The 18,239-nt window shown below is 42.2% G+C and overlaps 1 protein-coding gene across 2 annotated transcripts in view; it reads left to right on the plus strand.

Annotated features, from left to right (window-relative positions):
• The window catches only part of efr3a (EFR3 homolog A (S. cerevisiae)), a 216,968-nt gene that overhangs the window by 156,582 nt on the left and 42,147 nt on the right, over positions 1-18,239 (plus strand). For both annotated transcript variants that reach the window (XM_030073685.1, XM_030073686.1), the window contains exons 9-12: positions 4,376-4,511; positions 9,279-9,446; positions 10,800-10,914; positions 17,881-17,932. In XM_030073685.1, coding sequence (XP_029929545.1) covers positions 4,376-4,511; positions 9,279-9,446; positions 10,800-10,914; positions 17,881-17,932 — 471 coding nt within the window. The remainder of the gene's footprint in view (positions 1-4,375; positions 4,512-9,278; positions 9,447-10,799; positions 10,915-17,880; positions 17,933-18,239) is intronic.

An 18,239-nucleotide genomic window follows, 5' to 3' on the forward strand; every position in this document is an offset into this window, starting at 1 on the left:
AAAAATTTGATTTTGGGCGCGGTAACATTATCTGGTCGTCATCAGCTGATCTAGTCAAGTGAGAATGAACCAGGTCGCACCGAACAATTTGTTTATATAAGAAAATGGGCTGAACAGAAAACACAGTATTTCTGAAGAATTTAGTTACATTAAAAACCAGCCTTTTCTCTACCATGTGTATAACATCAGACTGTGCCACTGCACGGTCACACCCCACTGATTCTTGGGAATTTGGATAAAACAGGTTTTAATTTTGAAAAAAAAAAAAAAAGCTACGTTAAATTTCAAAATCTGAAGGTATATCATTATAGGCCAAGGTCTTGGCTGTTCAGCAATGTACCGGTGCAACCTCCTCATTTTGCATTTTTGTCATAAAATAGGTTTTTCCAGTTATTAGGCTACTTTGTTTTTGTCAACACCGTCACCGTAATGTTTTTTTTTTTTTTTTTTTAATTTGAAAAACATATTTTTGTATTAAAGAGACTATTACTTTAATAACTCAACAGCACCAAAGAAACATATTGTAAGCATATTCATTTTTCAGACTTCAGTCATCACCGTCACACAGAAAACCTGACGGTGGTATACTTTTATTCCATAATCTAATCTAATATTTTTTATACAGAAGTGACGGTGTTGACATGTTATGGTTGTGACAGTAGCAGTGTCCAAAAATATGAACTTATATAACAACTTCCAGGAGCCTGAGTGGTCTTGAAGCATGCAGTAGAGCTGAAGGTTTGAAAAGGGCTCCTCAGGAATGTAATTGACCTTGTAGTTTTTTTATTATTATTTTTTAAATAAATATCTGATGGTGGTGACAAATATCTGGGACACATTTTGAGCAACCACAAAATAATAGTAAATATTGTTCAAAACCCATCGTTTGTAGTTTTTAATACATATTATGATGTACTCTTTCATGTGGTAAAGATATTATTCAATGAAATTATTACTTTTTGTTGTTTTAATCAAGTTGAAATGATTATCTTTTGTAGGCCATGGGCCAACATATAATCATTAAATTAATACAAATTAAAAATAAACCTATAAAAGAACCTTACAAATGTGCAAAGGACCCCCTGATGATGCCCTTGATTCTTTTTATTCATTAAAATGTTGTCAATTTCCAACAGAAATAGCATTTTTCTTAGTGGGACGTGATTTATCCAAATTCTCAAGAATCAGTGAGCTGTGACACGTGTTTCATACCGTTTGGAGGACATTCATGTGATTTCTAAAGTAAACAGTCTGCGGTAACGTCTGCTGATCCGCCGCTCCTCGAGCTCCCAGCTGTTCAGCACTTTTCAGGATCAGTAAGATGCGTCGCAGCTCGTTGGTCCTGGTGAATTTGGCGGGTAGATCGGCCCGATGAAGGTCCAGCACCGAAAGGTCACAGTAAACATCTCACCGCAGGCGAGGCGGTGTGCAGCGGTTAATTTGTGAGTTTGGCGGGGTTTTTTTCTTTCTTTTTTTTTTTTTTTTTTTTCTTTTTTTTAAATCAGGACTGAATTAATGTGAAGCCGCTCTCGATACGCAGCCGCTCGCCCGAAGCACGGAGAGGAGAGAGAGAACGGTGGAACCAGCCAAAAGTTTCTGTTCTGGAAAACATTTGGCTGTTCGGTGTGTGTGTGTGCGTGTGTGTGTGTGTGTGTGTGTGTGTGTGTGTGAGAGAAGATGTGACTCATAGCTCTTTGAAGTCCAGGCCCCTGAGATATTATTCTCTCTCTCACACACGCGCGTGCGCACACACACACACACACACACACACACACACACACACACACTCACAGTGCACTACCAGCTGCCGGTGTGTATACTGCTGGTGGTTTCAGTCGCTCTGCCTCTCTCTCGCCTCAGCTTTCCATCCAGCTATACAATATGTACTTTTTACACACACACACACACACACACACACACACACTGTCCCCGACTCTGGCCCTGCCAAGACATACATCCATCCGTCTCTCTCTCTCTCCTCTGTCTGTTTTAATTGGTCGCTCGTCCAGAAGTTCCCAGGTGACCCTGAGGTGCTGCCAGAGATAAGACACAATCGATGGGGCTGTCTAGTTGTGTGTGTGTGTGTGTGTGTGTGTGTGTGTGTGTGTGTATGTGTGTTGCTTTCTTACATTTATGTGAGTCTTTGCTTCTTTCTGTGTGTATTTGTGTGTGTGTGTGTGGCAGGAGGTCGTTTTTGGTTTGTGTGTATGTGTCTTTTTCTGTGTTCCTTGTGTGTGCCCTCTGTGCATGTGTCGTGTGTGTGTGTGTCGTGTGTGTGTGTGTGTGTGTGTGTGTGTGTGTCAGTCAGGACTTGCAGAGTTTAGTTTCAGCCTGGTTTCTCTGATCTGTCTGGGGGGTTTGTGTCTGTCTGCCAGCAGACAGCGACAGGCGCCTGTCTGTTTGATCCCAGTGACGAAAAACAAACACACCCCGGGTCCGTCCAGCGGTGACGAGGAGCCACATTGGGACCGGCGTCTGTAGAAAACCTCAAAGATTTAAAAGATTTTAGGGAAAAAAAAACAGTGTCCGTCCAGGAGTGTCTTCTGTTTCTTCTGACGAGGAGACGTGGAGTTTGATGTCAGAACATGTTTCAGCTGGTTTCTCCCCGGTGGCTCACCTGGTCCGGGATGGTTTCTCCCCGGTGGCTCACCTGGTCCGGGCTGGTTTCGCCCCGGTGGCTCACCTGGTCCGGGCTGGTTTCGCCCCGGTGGCTCACCTGGTCCGGGCTGGTTTCGCCCCGGTGGCTCACCTGGTCCGGGCTGGTTTCTCCCCGGTGGCTCACCTGGTCCGGGCTGGTTTCGCCCCGGTGGCTCACCTGGTCCGGGCTGGTTTCGCCCCGGTGGCTCACCTGGTCCGGGCTGGTTTCTCCCCGGTGGCTCACCTGGTCCAGGCTGGTTTCGCCCCGGTGGCTCACCTGGTCCGGGGCTCAGTCCTCACCGCGGCGGCCTGGGTCGTCTCAAAGCCTGCAGAGGTGGTTTCCTGTAGCTGGTCTGGATTATAATCTCACTCCAGCTGACTCACACTGCAGTTTGACCAGCACTGTTCTCACTGCAGATTAATTGAGCTAAAGGAGTTAAACACTTTCACATTATACAGTGGTGGAAAAACGTTTTTGGACACCCTTAAAATTTTATACAATCTCACAATCTCAAATATTATCATGAAATATTTGTGGAAAAATCTTTTTTGTGTTTCAAAAGGTGTGGCTGCATTAGACAGATACAAATGCAAATTATTTTTTTTTGTTTATTGTTTACACGAAAAACTAACCAAACTAAATTCTTGACAGTTTAATCTTTATCTTCAGGCGTGTTTCCTGCGTTAGGTTCCTTGTTTTAGCCATTTTTGTGTCTGAAGAACTTTCAGATGTGCTGCCTTTATATAGACACCAAGCTTGGCAACAAAAATTGTGTCTTTTAATAAAAAGAACGACCTTCATCACTGGTACCAAAATGACCCAATACTCAAAATTTCTTATGTATTTTTATGGAACCAATCAATTTTAAGTTTTTAATGGCTTTTTTAGGATTTGTTTAGTATTTTGGCTGTGACTGTACTAAAAGAAATTGCACTTGAAGACCTAAGAGTGATTTGTTTATGCAGTATTTCACAAATGCATGGGGTATTCGAAAACTTTTTTCCACCACTGTAAGTCCCTGCAAACTCTCTGCATGTGGGAGACAGTCATATCAAAATAAACTCCGGTAGCTCACCTGGTAGAGCGTGTACCACTTGTTAAGGCTGGGTCCTGATCGCAGCGTCGTGGGTTTGAATCCCACCTCAGGCCCTTTGCTTCACGTCGTCCCCTCTCTCTCCCCTCTCTTTCCTGTCTCTCTCTCTGCTGTCACTGTCAAATAAAGCAGAAATGGCAAAAAACATCTTTAAAAAAAAAAGAATTGGCAGCATCCAAAAGTAAAGTCTGAGGTATTTCTAATCTGCCAAGCAGCACTTATTTCAGTAAAATCAGAACCAATAATTATTACCAATTCTGAATCAGTTTTAAAATATGACACACTGTGCATCATCAGAAACACATGTACCGTATGTAGGGTTTTAACAGTGATGAAAAAATGACTCAGTTCATTAACTGAAAAATAATTCTAATTCTGATTATCAATTGATAGTTTTAGTCATATTCAGAAAAATCCAAATATTTGCTGATTTTCAGATTTGCTTTCTTTCTTACATTTTATGTTGTTCTGAGATGAATATACTAGAGATTTTTTTTGGCAGACTAAAGACGCAATATGAATATGGAACAGTCTGGGCTGTGCTCGCTTGTGGTGAGTATTTGTCATTATTTGTGACATTTCATTCCATCTCTCTCCCTCTCTCTCTCTCTCTCTCTCTCTCTCTCTCTCTCTCTCTTTTGCAGGCTCAGCATTCCCACCACGTCATCCAGCAGGTTTTGGGCCACTTGGACGCCCACAACAAGAACACGCCGCGGGTTCGAGCCGGCATCGTCCAGGTCCTTCTGGAGACGGTCGCCATCGCCGCCAAAGGCTCCGTGGGTGAGTGATCGCTCTCCTTCTGCCTCCCACGGCCGGGTTTATGACTAACAGGCTGCTGCACTAATACATTCATCTTAACAAGCTATTTAGTCCAGTCTTTGGTGTTCAAATCTTTTCCTCAAAGTAAAAAAAAAATCTGCCAGTGTTTTTCCAACACTTGTTAACTTGTTTCCATGTTTTCTTGAATCAAAAGTCATTTTGTGTGAAAAGGCAGGGGTGTCCCCTCAGCCCTTTGGTGTTTCCAGTGGAGATTGAACCTTATTTAGTCTCATTTTCAGTACTCAAATCTTGTTTTTCCTCAAACAAGGTAGAAACTCAGGCAGTGGGATGAGATAATCCCACTTGAATTTTCTTGAATCAAGTGTCTTTTTCTTGATCCTAACAGCTGATCTGTCCTGTTTCAACAGATTTATTCTATTCAACAGATTTATAAACAACACAAACTTTCAGCACCATTGGTGTTGCATTCTGTTGTTGCTCTGAGTTTTCAAACGTAAATTCTGCCGCTCCAGAGCTGTGGAGGGTCTTGTGGAGGTGTTTTTTGTTGTTGTTGTTGGTTTCTGGTCACAGTATTCGGTTTCTTCGCTCTCTTCTTATTGGATGCCAGTTGTGATGTTACATTTACCTAAGTCTGCAGAGCTATCAGAGTGGAAACTTGCTTGAAACCGTGTTCCAAGAAGTGAGGTTTGTGGTTTGGATGGACGGACCACGACCGATAAATGTTCATTCGCTGATTCATTTCAGTCTCATCATTTTCTGTTCAAACCGATCTTGTGGTTTCATTCTGCTAATGTGTTTTCTTTGATTTTTTTTTTTTTTCATTTCCTGAGTGAAATGGATGGTATGTGCTAATTGCTCCACAATTAATTGAGCATGAAATCTATTCGAGGCGCTTCTTCTGAATGACAAGGTTGACGCAGTGTGACAAGAGCAGAATAGCAATTAAACAAATCACCCGCTGCAAAATGTTAACTCAAAGAAATCATTTCAGCTTGAATTCAGTCTTTAAATGGAGGTGAAAAAAAAAAATCCACCACTGGGTTGAGATAATTTCACTTGCTTCCAGTCCAAGTCACCTCGCTTCAGTTTATTTCTTGAACCAGGCGACGTTTTCGTGAAACAGGTGGTGGTATTCCAGATGATGTCACTTCTGACTTTGGTAGCATTTCGAGGAAGATTCAGATTCAGACAGATTAATCAGCTTTGTCACTGAGCATATCACTCGTTTCAGTCGGTGAACTAATGGTCGACGAGGAAACAGACGCCGTTGTGTATGATTTGGCGAAAATATGTGTTTAAAATATGTGCATAACTTTAAGATTCGGCTGCCTCGTGAGGCGAGAGGCCACCATGTCTCCACGCTACCAAAAACAATCATAAAAGCTCCGTCAGTGATGTCTTTGAGTCCCAACTCCCATCCAGACTCCAGTCATTACCAATAATAATGGATTTGTGTCTCCATTAACGCCACCAAAGGATGGATGTTTTTCACGTTTAACTTTCTTCACCAACCATGGAGCAAAAAAGCAAAAACATCCTCTCCTCCAGTAAATGCCTGAAGTCCTGTCCTTTGTTTGTCTTTTAAAGCGTGGTTTCCCCAAATCTTGTACGGCGGCGCCTGTTGCCTCGTCCTCGATTTGCTCAGCTCATGTGTAAAATCAGCCCCCGACTCTTTCTGTCAGACGTTTCAGTCAGAAAAAGAAGGAGGCAGCTGGCCCGTGAACTTCAAGAGAAACTTTCAAACAGGTTTACAACATGCTGAACTGTCTCTGTGTTTGTATTGATCTCCTCAAAACTCTGTTTTTTTTTTTTTTTCACTGCCTTTTCCTGCATTTATTGAGGGGAAAAAAATGTCCTTTTGATAGGAATGATCCAAGAGTCCAAAAGAAATGAACCACCCAGCTTTGAAAACGAAAACTCTCCTAATCTCTGGCTTGGTATGTCGGTGTGGTTAGAGGTAGCAGCACCAAGTGAAACTTCGTCCATTGGATTGAGAAAAAAAAAAAAAAAAAAAAAGTTTCAACAGGCTTGTCCCATCCTCTGACCTGGCATTAGCAAGCATCTTGGGTAATCTGATTTCATTCACACACTAGAAACACAAACATGTTATGACGTGTTAATTGAGATAGAAGACAGTAATATGAGGCGTTAACCTCCACAGACAAGTGTAGATGTTGAACTGCCAGTGTTGCAGGAACTAAAAGGTTAAAAATCAAAAGTCGGTGAATGTCATCAGGTTTGGTGGCTCTGTCCTTTAGTTCAACCCTGTATTTCGATACAAGATGCGTGTTCATGCCAGTTTGCATTAAAAACACTGGGACGGAGCACCACAGGCAGTTGGCCGTCACTGGGGCTGCTTCTGTCTTTGTGAAAATAATTCACACCTGCATCCGCACATCTGTGGTTTGTGGTCCGACGTGGGCGAAGTTTTGATTTGGTGTCTCGCTGTGTTTCTGTAGCTGAGTGAAGTCTGTGATCGTGACGGTGCTGTGGAGTAGGACGGTGACGTGATCCTCAGTCCAGCTGTCTGTGCCTCACTGTAGTCGTGCAGATTAAAAATTAAACTGAAAGTAGATTTTAAATATATATATCTATATATCAGTCTGTCACTGGGCTGGCATGCATTTCATGTCAAACTGGAATATTTAAGATATGTTTGTACTTTTTAAAAAATTGCATTCTCTTTCCTTGCTCAGTAACAAATTTCAGTTTTTCAGCCAGTCTAATATATTTTATATCCTCCTGAGACCCAAGGAAAAAAAGTGTCTTCCAATTTAACTTTTTTTATGATTTCTTGTCTATTTAGCATTAAAACAACAACTCACAATTTAGAACTTCACAAAAATATTTGAAGAGTTCATTTGCAAAAACAGATATCTCCATTTCAATTTATTAAACCTTTTTAAACTTTTTTGAATTTTTTTTTTAAATTTACTTTATATTTATTTCTATTTTTTATATGTTTATTTAGTCTGACATAATGCTTTGTGTGTGTGTGTGTGTGTATATATATGTGTGTGTGTGTGTACTCCAAGCAGTATCAGTGAAAAAGGTGTATTCATTTTAAGAATGGCTTTTATCTTTTTTTGCAAATGAACTCTTCATTTTTATTTTAGATTTTACAGTACGTCCACTGTAGTGGATTTTACTGTAAAAAACAGATAATAAATAAAATAAAAAAAAAAAAAAACAATCAGATAACCACAGATAATCAATTACAGACAATCAATGCCATTAACGATAAAATATATAATTTTCATATGTAAAAAACAATAGCTAAACAATATTTGACTTCCTGTTTCTTTTTTCACGACATGTGCGTTTTTCTGCAGCTGCCATTTTGGCTCAATAGAAAGTGGGTGTTTCCCTCATCCCACCTTATCACATGAGATATCGTTGGAAAGGCCTGGATGTCCTCTGTACACCAGGACTTGATAGGGTAGCTCAAATGAGTAAAAGGATATAGACGATCAATTGATGTCCACGACAGAGGACATAATTGAATACACTGCAAAAATGCTAAATCTTACCAAGATTATTTGTCTTATTTCAAGTCAAAAATTTCTTATTCCTAGTCAAAATATCTCATTACACTTAAAATAAGACATGATCACCTCAGAAGTAAATTGTTTTTAGCAAATTGTTTTGGCAAAATTTTCCAGTGGAAAAAGTGAAAATTCATTTGAAATAAGTGAAAATTAGCTAGAAACAAGAAACAAATTTTGCCAATGAAACAAGCAAATTTTCACTTGTTTCAAGCAAATTTTCACTTGAAACAAGAGACAATTGTCTAAAAACAGGTTACTGGTGATCATGTCTTATTTTAAGTGTAATGAGATATTTTGACTAGGAATAAGACATTTTTGACTTGAAATAAGACAAATAATCCTGGTAAGATTTTGAGTTTTTGCAGTGTAGGCTGGGTCTCAGGAGGATAAGGAAGGAAATGCTCAAACAGCTCAAACAGCCATTCATAGTGCAGATAATTCCAATATTTGCTTTATTATGAAGGTCATGATTTAGACTGTGTGCATATAATTGTTGCTCAAAAGTCATGATATCCTCGAGGATGCTCTTTGCTGCGGGTAAAAGTAAATTACAGGAAAATAATGTCTGTGGAAAGCAAAAATTCTTTCAAAACATCATTGGTGCAGTGAATGTCCTTGAAATGACCTCTTCACAGAACATTCACTCTCACCCGTCCTGCAGTTCAGGATGTTGTTGTTTTAAAATGATTTTTTCTAAAATGGATAAAAAATGGATCTTAAGTATTTTGGAAAGAATATACCCAGCATTACGACCCTTTTATTTGTTTATGCAGTTCTTTATTTTTTGGTTTGTTTAAATGGGTCAAGGCTCCGGTGTCCCACAGGCACACGGGCTCGGTGGGCAGAACTGACTTTGTCATAATCCGAGGTGTTGCTTTCTGTGACACAGCGAATTAGGGCGAGCGGACCAGAGGAGACACGCGGCGCAGATAAAGCTGTTGTCTCTGTGAAAATGCATTTGTCTGATGTTTGGGTTTTCCAGGCATCTCGAAAGACTCCTCTCAGATCTGAACCTCAAAGAACAGTGAGATTTTTACGAGGCGGAGAATAAAGAGCGCAGGTCCAGACAGGATGAGCCCACAGAAGGAATGAATCACATACAATATTTTTATCAGCGTTTCCTCTCCGGGGGAAGGCGGACTGCACATGCCCTGTTTCATGTTTCATGTTTGATCTTTTTCTCTGTGTGTGTGTGTGTGTGTGTGTGTGTGTGTTTCAGGCCCCACGGTGCTCGAGGTGTTTAACACCCTCCTGAAACACCTCAGGATGAGCGTGGACTTTGAGCTGGGCGAAAGCTCCAGACGAAACTCCGCCTCCAGCGTCTCGTCTGGCCGCTCCAAGGAGAGCGAGGAGCGCATCGTGCAGAACGCCATCATCCAGACCATCGGTACCAAAACTGCAACGTGCAGCATAGAGTTCTCATATTCTGCCCGAAACCAACCCGGCCCTGATCCCACCCGACATTTTCGGGTCGGGTCGGGCCTAAAATTTACGTGAATTGGGTGGGTCGGGTCGGGCTTCGGGTTCTGTGGGGAATTTTTTTTTTTTTTTTTTTAAAATAAAAAAATAGAATTATGTGTTCTGTTATTGATTATGACGTTTCATTTTTATGTGACTGGTGGAGAGAGTGAGAGACTGGATTGGATTTGGAGGCTAAACTTTCAGTGACAGACAGACAACCAGCTGTGCGAGCGCAGTGCAAACAAGTGAGAGAGAGTTGCAGCAGTATCCCGCTGTGCTGGCAGACTCGGCAGCAGGGACGGTTTCTGCTATGGGCAGTGCAACTGCCCAGGGCGCAATCTACTTGGGGGCGCACAAGAAAAAAAAAAATCGCCAGTTTTCTAGTATTGACCCGCACATGCCGCAGCGCCATCAGTCGGCATCAGGCGGGCCGGCCGCGGCACCGTCCGATACCGCGCCCACCCGGTCAGGTCTGCCGGATCTGACAGGTGAGTTGCCTGATGCTGGCCGGTGCCGCGGCCGGCTCGCCTGATGCTGACTGCACTGCAAAAACGCAAAATCTTACCAAGATTATTTGTCTTATTTCAAGTCAAAAATGTCTTATTCCTAGTCAAAATATCTCATTACACTTAAAATAAGACATGATCACCTCAGAAGTAACTTGTTTTTAGACAATTTTCACTTGTTTCAAGTGAAAATTCACTTGAAACAAGTGAAAATTTGCTTGTTTCATTGGCAAAATTTGTCAGTGGAAAAAGTGAAAATTCACTTGAAATAAGTGAAAATTAGCTAGAAACAAGAAACAATTTTTGCCAATGAAACAAGCAAATTTTCACTTGTTGGTGATCATGTCTTATTTTAAGTGTAATGAGATATTTTAAGACATTTTTGAGGGGCTTTATCGGGCTTTATCGGGCTGTCGGGCCTAAAGTTTGGCTAATTAGTCGGGTCGGGTCCGGCCTCGGGCTGGCCCAGTCGGGCCCGGTTCGGGTCGGGTCTTAATTTTCAAGCCCGATGAGAACTCTAGTGCAGCATCTAAACAACACTAAACCAGTCATAAAATACTAAAAATATGAATTATAACAACTTTTTTTTGTCTTATGCTCAAACTCGATTTGAGTAAAACCTCTGCTTTATACGCTAAATGATTAATCCAGAGATTGAGGCCATAATTTCTGTATTAATGGACAGTGAGTGTAATGATCAGCTGTGAAAATAAAGATTTGCTCGCCTGTTCGATGCCGGCGCTCCTCTCACCTGCGTCTCATCCTGCTGCCAGGCTTCTTCGGAGGAAACCTGCCAGACTACCAGCGGGCCGAGGTCATGATGTTCATCATGGGCAAGGTGCCGGTCTACGGGACCCCCTGCCACACGTTGGACACCGTCAAAATCGGGTGAGTCGTGAGTCACACGTTCATGACTCGGGGACCTCAGGGTGCCCCTCCCCCTCCCCCCCGCCCCGACACGACAGCCAATCAGCTCAGCCCCCTGAACGTCCCACCTCTGCAGGTAGTGAATCCATCTTATTTTATTTTATTATTTTATTTAAAGACACTTCAGGTGGATCGATAACTGATATGAATTTTAACACTTTCGTTCCATAATTTAATCCAAATTCGGTGGAACAATAGAGTTCATTTGCAAAAACAGATAAAAGCCATTCTTAAAATGAATACACCTTTTTCACTGATACTGCTTGGAGTACACACACACATACACACACACACACACACACACAAAGCATGATTTAGGATAATAAACATTATGCCAGGCTAAATAAACATATAAAAAATAGAAATAAATATAAAGTCAATTTTAATAAAATTCAAAAAAGTTTAAAAAGGTTTAATAAATTCAAATGGAGATATCTGTTTTTGCAAATGAGCTCTTCAATTAGTCATGAGCCAAGAAAGAGCACCCACACGGCTCAAACACAACATAACACACACACACAGACACACACACTCACACACTCAGTCAACACACATGTAACATGTACAAGCATGCTACACACAACACACACACATTCATGTGCATAGTACGTATATTCCTTCAGTATAAAGCTAAACTCATACACACGTGCACCAACACACACACACACACAGCACATAAACCTAAACAACACACAGTTAGTGCACTAAGCACACACACACACACACACTCTGAGCCCCTGTAGAGTGAGCAGTGTGTCGGGCTGTCCTCTGTTGACCCTGAACGCCCCGCGGTGCGTTTGGCTCCCGGGTCACCAAAAGGACTCTGGGCTTTCTTTCAGAAAACAACAAACAAAACAAAAAAAAAAAAACGAGTTAATCCCGCAGGCCGCGAGTGCAAGCACAGATAATCCCAAATCAAACGAACGCTCACCTCCTCCTCCTCCTCCTCCTCCTCCTCCTCCTCTCTCTCTCTCTCTCTCTCTCTCTGTCTCTCGGCCCGGCCAACATCGCAGAACGTTCACAGCATTTTAAACCTCAGAGTCACTTCAAGGTCAGACTGATGTCTTCACTTCATTTTCCATGACAACCAGGGAGTGGCCATCTTTCATCATTTCTTGAAGTTGTCATGAAAAAAGTAGCGGTGCGGTGACTTGAACCGTGACACGGGCAGATTCAGGAGAAGACGCTGAAACATTACAGGTGGATGTTTGTTTAAAAACGTGTGAGCGAATGCAGAAATAAAGACGTTTGTGTGGCCTGAGCTGCTCGCTAAACCTGATTTCTGAGGGTCATATTATAAAAGTAGACGTCAGATTGCTTGAAAAGGTGGGAAAATCTTTTGATTCAGCAGGAAACAACAAACGGTTTTGATGTACGTCATGTCTGTTTCTTTAAAAATGCGGTAACAAACAGAAACGCAGAGCCGTTTGTGTCTGTTGTGTTTCAGTTTATTTCCTGTGACGTCTGCTTCTCGAGAGCTGCTCTGTGAATAAAATGACTGACTGACTTGCGTCCGGGCTTGTTGAATTCTTCTCCCCGGGTTTCCAGCAGATGGAAGATAAAATAATCATTAAAGTTTTCAGGGCAGCGCAAACTGTACACTCTGAAGAATATATGAGCTAAATCTTGTGTGGAGTGAAAGGTAACCAGCAAGAAGTGGGGTCTTTTAGTACCAAGATATTTTCAAAAATTTGTAAAAATGGATCCATGTGATTATATAGATAAACAGATAGATAGATAGATAGATAGATAGATAGATAGATAGATAGATAGATAGATAGATAGATAGATAGATAGATATACTTTATTGATCCCAACCAGGGAAATTCTGGTGTTCCAGCAGCAACAGTAGAAACATATAATAAAGTTAAATAAAATAGAATAAAAGCTAAATATATACAATAAAGACTAGAAAGGCTAAAAACTAAAATTATACAATAAGGGCTAACCTAAGAAAAAGAGATATGAGATGTGAAATATACAGATGGATTTGAAGTATATACATGATTGTATAGATAAGGAGAGTTAGCATGACGTACACAGAGAATAAAAATCTCAAGGAAAGCATTATTATGAAACTGATCAGTTTTCGCACAAAATATTTGGTGTGTCTCAAATCGTGCACTTCCATTAGTGCACTGTCTGTAAGTACACTTAGCTGACAGTACACTTACCGGCACAGTGCGCGAATTTCCACAGTGAAAGGTGTCTCAATTGGCGCACTTCCCGTTGTGCACTTACCGGAAATGACGATCGCCAAAGTCGGCATCAGGCGAGCCGCTCACCTGTCAGATCCGGCAGACCTGACCGGGTGGTGGTACCAGCCGGTGCCGCGGCCGGCCCGCCTGATGCCGACCGGAGCCGCGGCCGGCTTTGGTTTTCGGTGGTAAAGTTATCCAGAAGTAGACTTGTACACATCCTATCTTCAAAATAAAAGCATCACCACTGCTTCTAAGGTATTAGAGTTTTATTTTTGTAAACAACCGGAAGTGACTGTACTTTGCACAATTGCTAGCTTGAGAGTTATCCGAAAACGTCAAAGCAATCTTCAAAACAGACGTTATTTGGACAAACTGACCACACATTTGGAGTCTACGTGGTTACTTTCTCGCCTGAAAAAAAATTAAAGCTTAATAAAGTGACATATTAACAGTAAACTCAGCTTTTTTAGGGAGCTCCTTCCGGTCAGTGGTGCCGTCAGGGTGAGAAGTGTCCATCGTTCCACACTCAACTTTTTGACCGTTTTGAGTGTACATCCAGGTATTTGCAGTGCACTGCATTTTGTTAGTGTTTTCAGTGTGAACGCACTTATGCACTCAAAATACTCAGTGTAAGTGCAGAAGTGCGCGATTTGAGACACAGCAAGCAGTTTGACCCATAATGGCTGCACGTCCATGTCTTGTGTTAGCCGACGAGCTCGCAGTCTTAATCTCTCGCTGAATAAAAACCATCGTTTTCTGACGGATGTGCGGTGCCGTGTCACGCAGCTCATCAGGGCGTGTCACGGCTGTCGGTTTATGCTTACATGTTATTTCCATGTTTTCGGTGGAGAGGAAGCCAGCGGAGCGATCACAGCTGCCAGCGCAGGTTCAGATGCATCTTAATGACCCAGAAAACACACACTTGGATCTCTGAGATGAAAAGGACGAGCGCAGGAAGAGAAATCAGCTGAATCTGGAGAAAATGAGCCGCGTGTTAAAAAAAAAAAAAAAAAAAAAATCAAAAACATACACTTAGATGTCTGAGATGAAAAGTGGAACACAGGAAATGAACATGAGCTGTATGTCAAAAAAAAAAAAAGAAAAAAAAAAAAGAAATAAATAACTTGAAGAAACACCTTAAAAAAAACTACTTATACTTGGATCTTTCAGAGATTAAGAGGAACTCCAAAAACAAAAAAAAAAAGAAAAAAAAAAAAGAAATGAATGTGAGCTGCATGTTTAAAACACACACACACACACACACACACACACACACACCAAAAAACTTTCAAATCCTCGGGCTGTGGCTGCTCTGAAGTCGGTCGTATCATCTTCCCACTCAGATTCCCTCTACAAGAAATCTGTAAGCATGAACTCAAAGTTAAAACAAAAAAAAATGAAAAAAAGTAAAAACCTGCCGTTCGGGGAGAAGCAGTGATGAGTTCAGTTCTCTCTGTGACGGTGCCCATGTTTTCCTCCACTGCAGGAAAAGTGCTGGCGTAAAAATGCAGTAAAGAGCTCGTGATTCAAAATCTAGTGGCTATAAAAGCCGTTGAAAGAGGTTTTAGAAAAGAGAACGTGTGATTTTTTTTTTCCCATGTGACTGTAAAAGCAGGAGAGCACCGAGATCCAACTCGATTCTCTGAAATGGAAAAATGAGAAATGTGACAAACAAACAACAACAAAAAAAAAAAAAACGATATTGCAGGATCAGTCTTTTCCACGCTTCCCAGTCATTTGGTGTGTCTCAAATCGTGCACTTCCGTTAGTGCACTGCCTGTAAGTACACTTAGCTGACACTTACCGGCACAGTGCGCGAATTTCAACAGTGAAGGGTGTCTCAATTGGCGCACTTCCCGTTGTGCACTTACCGGAAATGACGATCACCACAGTCAGCATCAGGCGAGCCGACTGCGGCATCAGGCCGCTCACCTGTCAGATCCAGCAGACCTGACCGGGTGGGCGCGGTACCGACCGGAGCCGCGGCCGGCCCGCCTGATGCTGACCGGAGCCGCGGCTGGTCCGTCTAATGTCGACTGGAGCTTTGGTTTTCGGTGGTAAAGTTCTCCAGAAGTAGACGTGTACACATCCTATCTTCAAAATAAAAGCATCACCACTGCTTCTAAGGTATTAGAGTTTTATTTTTGTAAACAACCGGAAGTGACTGTACTTTGCAGAACCGCTAGCTTGAGAGTTATCCGAAAACGTCGAAGCAATTTTCAAAACAGACGTTATTTGGACAAACTGACCACATATTTGGAATCTACGTGGTTACTTTCTCGCCTGAAAAAAAATTAAAACTTAATAAAGTGACATATTAACAGTCGTAAAACAAAAAGTAATCTCAGCTTTTTTAGGGAGCTCCTTCCAGTCAGTGGTGCCGTGAGGGTGAGAAGTGTCCATCGTTCCACACTCAACTGTTTGACCGTTTTGAGTGTACATCCGGGTATTTGCAGTGCACTGCATTTTGTTAGTATTTTCAGTGTGAACGCACTTATGCACTCAAAATACTCAGTGTAAGTGCAGAAGTGCGCGATTTGAGACACAACAATTATCTATCTGAGCAGCTGTGCGATGCATTCTGGCAGCGTTTCCAGAGGCAGGATGTCACGTCGGCGTCTCCTCGTCTGCATAAAGTTGAGGTCTGAGCTACTTGATGCAAATTTACGGGGATCCTGTGCGACTCGACGCCTCTGGAAACTCCCGAGAAACTTTAAACTGACCGCGGTCGACCTGAAGGAGGATTCAGCAGCTGCAGGGTTTATTTCTGCCTCAGATGTTTAAAGAAACACATTTAGCCGAACTGTTTTCTTAATCAAATCTCCATAAGCACCACCATGTTGGTGCTGGAGTATATTGCTAAGTTTCCCAGAATGCATTTCACACCAACTGGCACGTCAGGCCCTATCTTGTGCCACCCGCTACCCGTGAATTGCGCATTTAGGAGCTTCCACTATCCCTAAACGGTATCTTGCGCCCACGCTACCCGCTATCCATTATGCCGACTCCGTTATTTGCGCCTGGAGGTGTGTCCGTGGGTGTGTTTTTATGCGCTATCCCTAAAGTTGCTATCTTGCGCACACACTTTAGGACTTTTACGAAAGTGCGCCCAGGCGGCTTCAATGCGCGCCCCGACGGAGCCTCTCCACGCACACGGTCGGACTGATACCGGGACGCCGCCGGAATGGACTGAGTATATTACTCACATAGACTGTTTAGAGGAAAGACTGTTTTAATTGGACACTTACGCCAGCACGTTTTATTGTTTTATCATAAGCCAGCAGCTGTGCTATATTTTTATTTTTAATATTTTATTTGCCCAATCTACCTTGTCAATAAATTAGTTTACACATAGTTCCACCTCTGCCTCTTGTGTGTGTGTGTGTGTGGCCGGGGATTTTACTCAATCAGTACAACCTTGTGACACGTCCACTTGGACACATGTGGCTCCATCTCCCGAATTAACTCGCCTATAATATAATATATAATATATATATGAAGCCAACTTGCTTTAGCCTCAGTAGAAGCCCTGAGAAAATCTACCTCCCTCTCTCCATCGTGGGTTTAGGATTTAGGATTTAGGATAGCGCATCCTGCCCTTAAAGGCAATGGCACCTGGCACACTGATTGGTGTAACTGGCGTAACGCCCAAAACACACCTATACATAATATAGCGGGTAGCGCAGGTGTTTTGCGGATAGCGGGAGGTGCACAAGATAGCAACTTTTACGGGGGGAACGCCTCTTACGCCATGCTAAATCCCCAAATAACGGTTTTAGGGAGTCTGGCGCAAGATAGGGCCCGTCTGGACTTTAAACCAGGCTCTAAAAGCTGCTGTACTTCTAACACTGTAAATCTGTCACTTTAAGAAGTTTTTAAAAATTAAGTCGACACAGCAGACCAAGATGTGATCGGTTTATCCAAACAACGCCTGTTTGGAAATCTGCTCTGATGTTTTCGGAGACGCCAAACAACTCTCGAGCTCGCCACGGTGCAAAATAAGCACACTTCCTGTTGTTTACAAAATAAAAGCTTTATTCACAAATAACTTGTACAAATACATAATAAACAATAGCAGTGCTTTTGTTTTGAAGGCAGACCAGCATATTAATGTGATGTGAGCAGCTTCACTTCACAGCATCGCAGCCGCTCGCCGTCATGACCGTCCGCCATCACACAGTCTGATGTGATGCAATGCATTCTGGGGAAGTTGAATATAACCAGTAAGCAAAAAAAAAATCTTATGAATCTAGTTTACATCCGGGCTTTTTTTGCGTCACAAAAACCACAAACTCTGCAGCTGGAACGCTCTGCAGACTCAGTCTGACGTCAAACTGAGTACGAATCTTATGTTAGTGGGAGATTCCCAACACAGCCCAGCTGTCAATCATCAGGAGGGGCCACGCCCACCAAGTGTATATGTATTTAGCTTTTATTCTATTTTATTTAACATTATTATATGTTTCTACTGTTGCTGCTGGAACACCAGAATTTCCCTGGTTGGGATCAGTGAAGTATATCTATCTATCTATATGTCCAAATCTGAGAAGCAGCAAACACCTGGAGTCAAACACACACACCTCAAAAAGTCCCACCTTCAGAAAAGTGAAAGCACAGTGACAGGAGCAGACGCCCGACCTCGCTCTGACCAAACTCCTCAGACTGACTCCTGATGTTCTCTCCTCCGTCCTCCTGTCTCCTGACCGGCTGTTTGTTTCCTCCTCAGGCATCACGGCACCAAGCGCATCCAGACCATGCTGCTCAGCTCCCTCATCATGGTGAGGCCTGTTCCTTTCTTTTTATCTCTTTTCCAAGCAGCTGTGGGACGTCAGCACATGGCTCCACTCATCACATCAGAGCGACGTGAACCAGAGCTCTTATAGTTTTGCATTTTTCATTAGTTTTTTATTTTTGTTTTAAATTTTTGTTTTCAGTTCAGCTTAGGTTCAGTTAGTTTCCAGAGCAAGTTTGCTTTTTTAAATCTAATATGGGGCGTGTTTGTCAGAATATGTATTCTAATCCAAACCGTCTAGTCTAAAGTCTAGTTTTTATTTTTATTCCAATTTTCTCAAACTGATGTTTTTT

Source organism: Myripristis murdjan, chromosome 17 (assembly GCF_902150065.1).
Source record: "Myripristis murdjan chromosome 17, fMyrMur1.1, whole genome shotgun sequence".
Classification (NCBI taxonomy): Eukaryota; Metazoa; Chordata; class Actinopteri; order Holocentriformes; family Holocentridae; genus Myripristis; species Myripristis murdjan.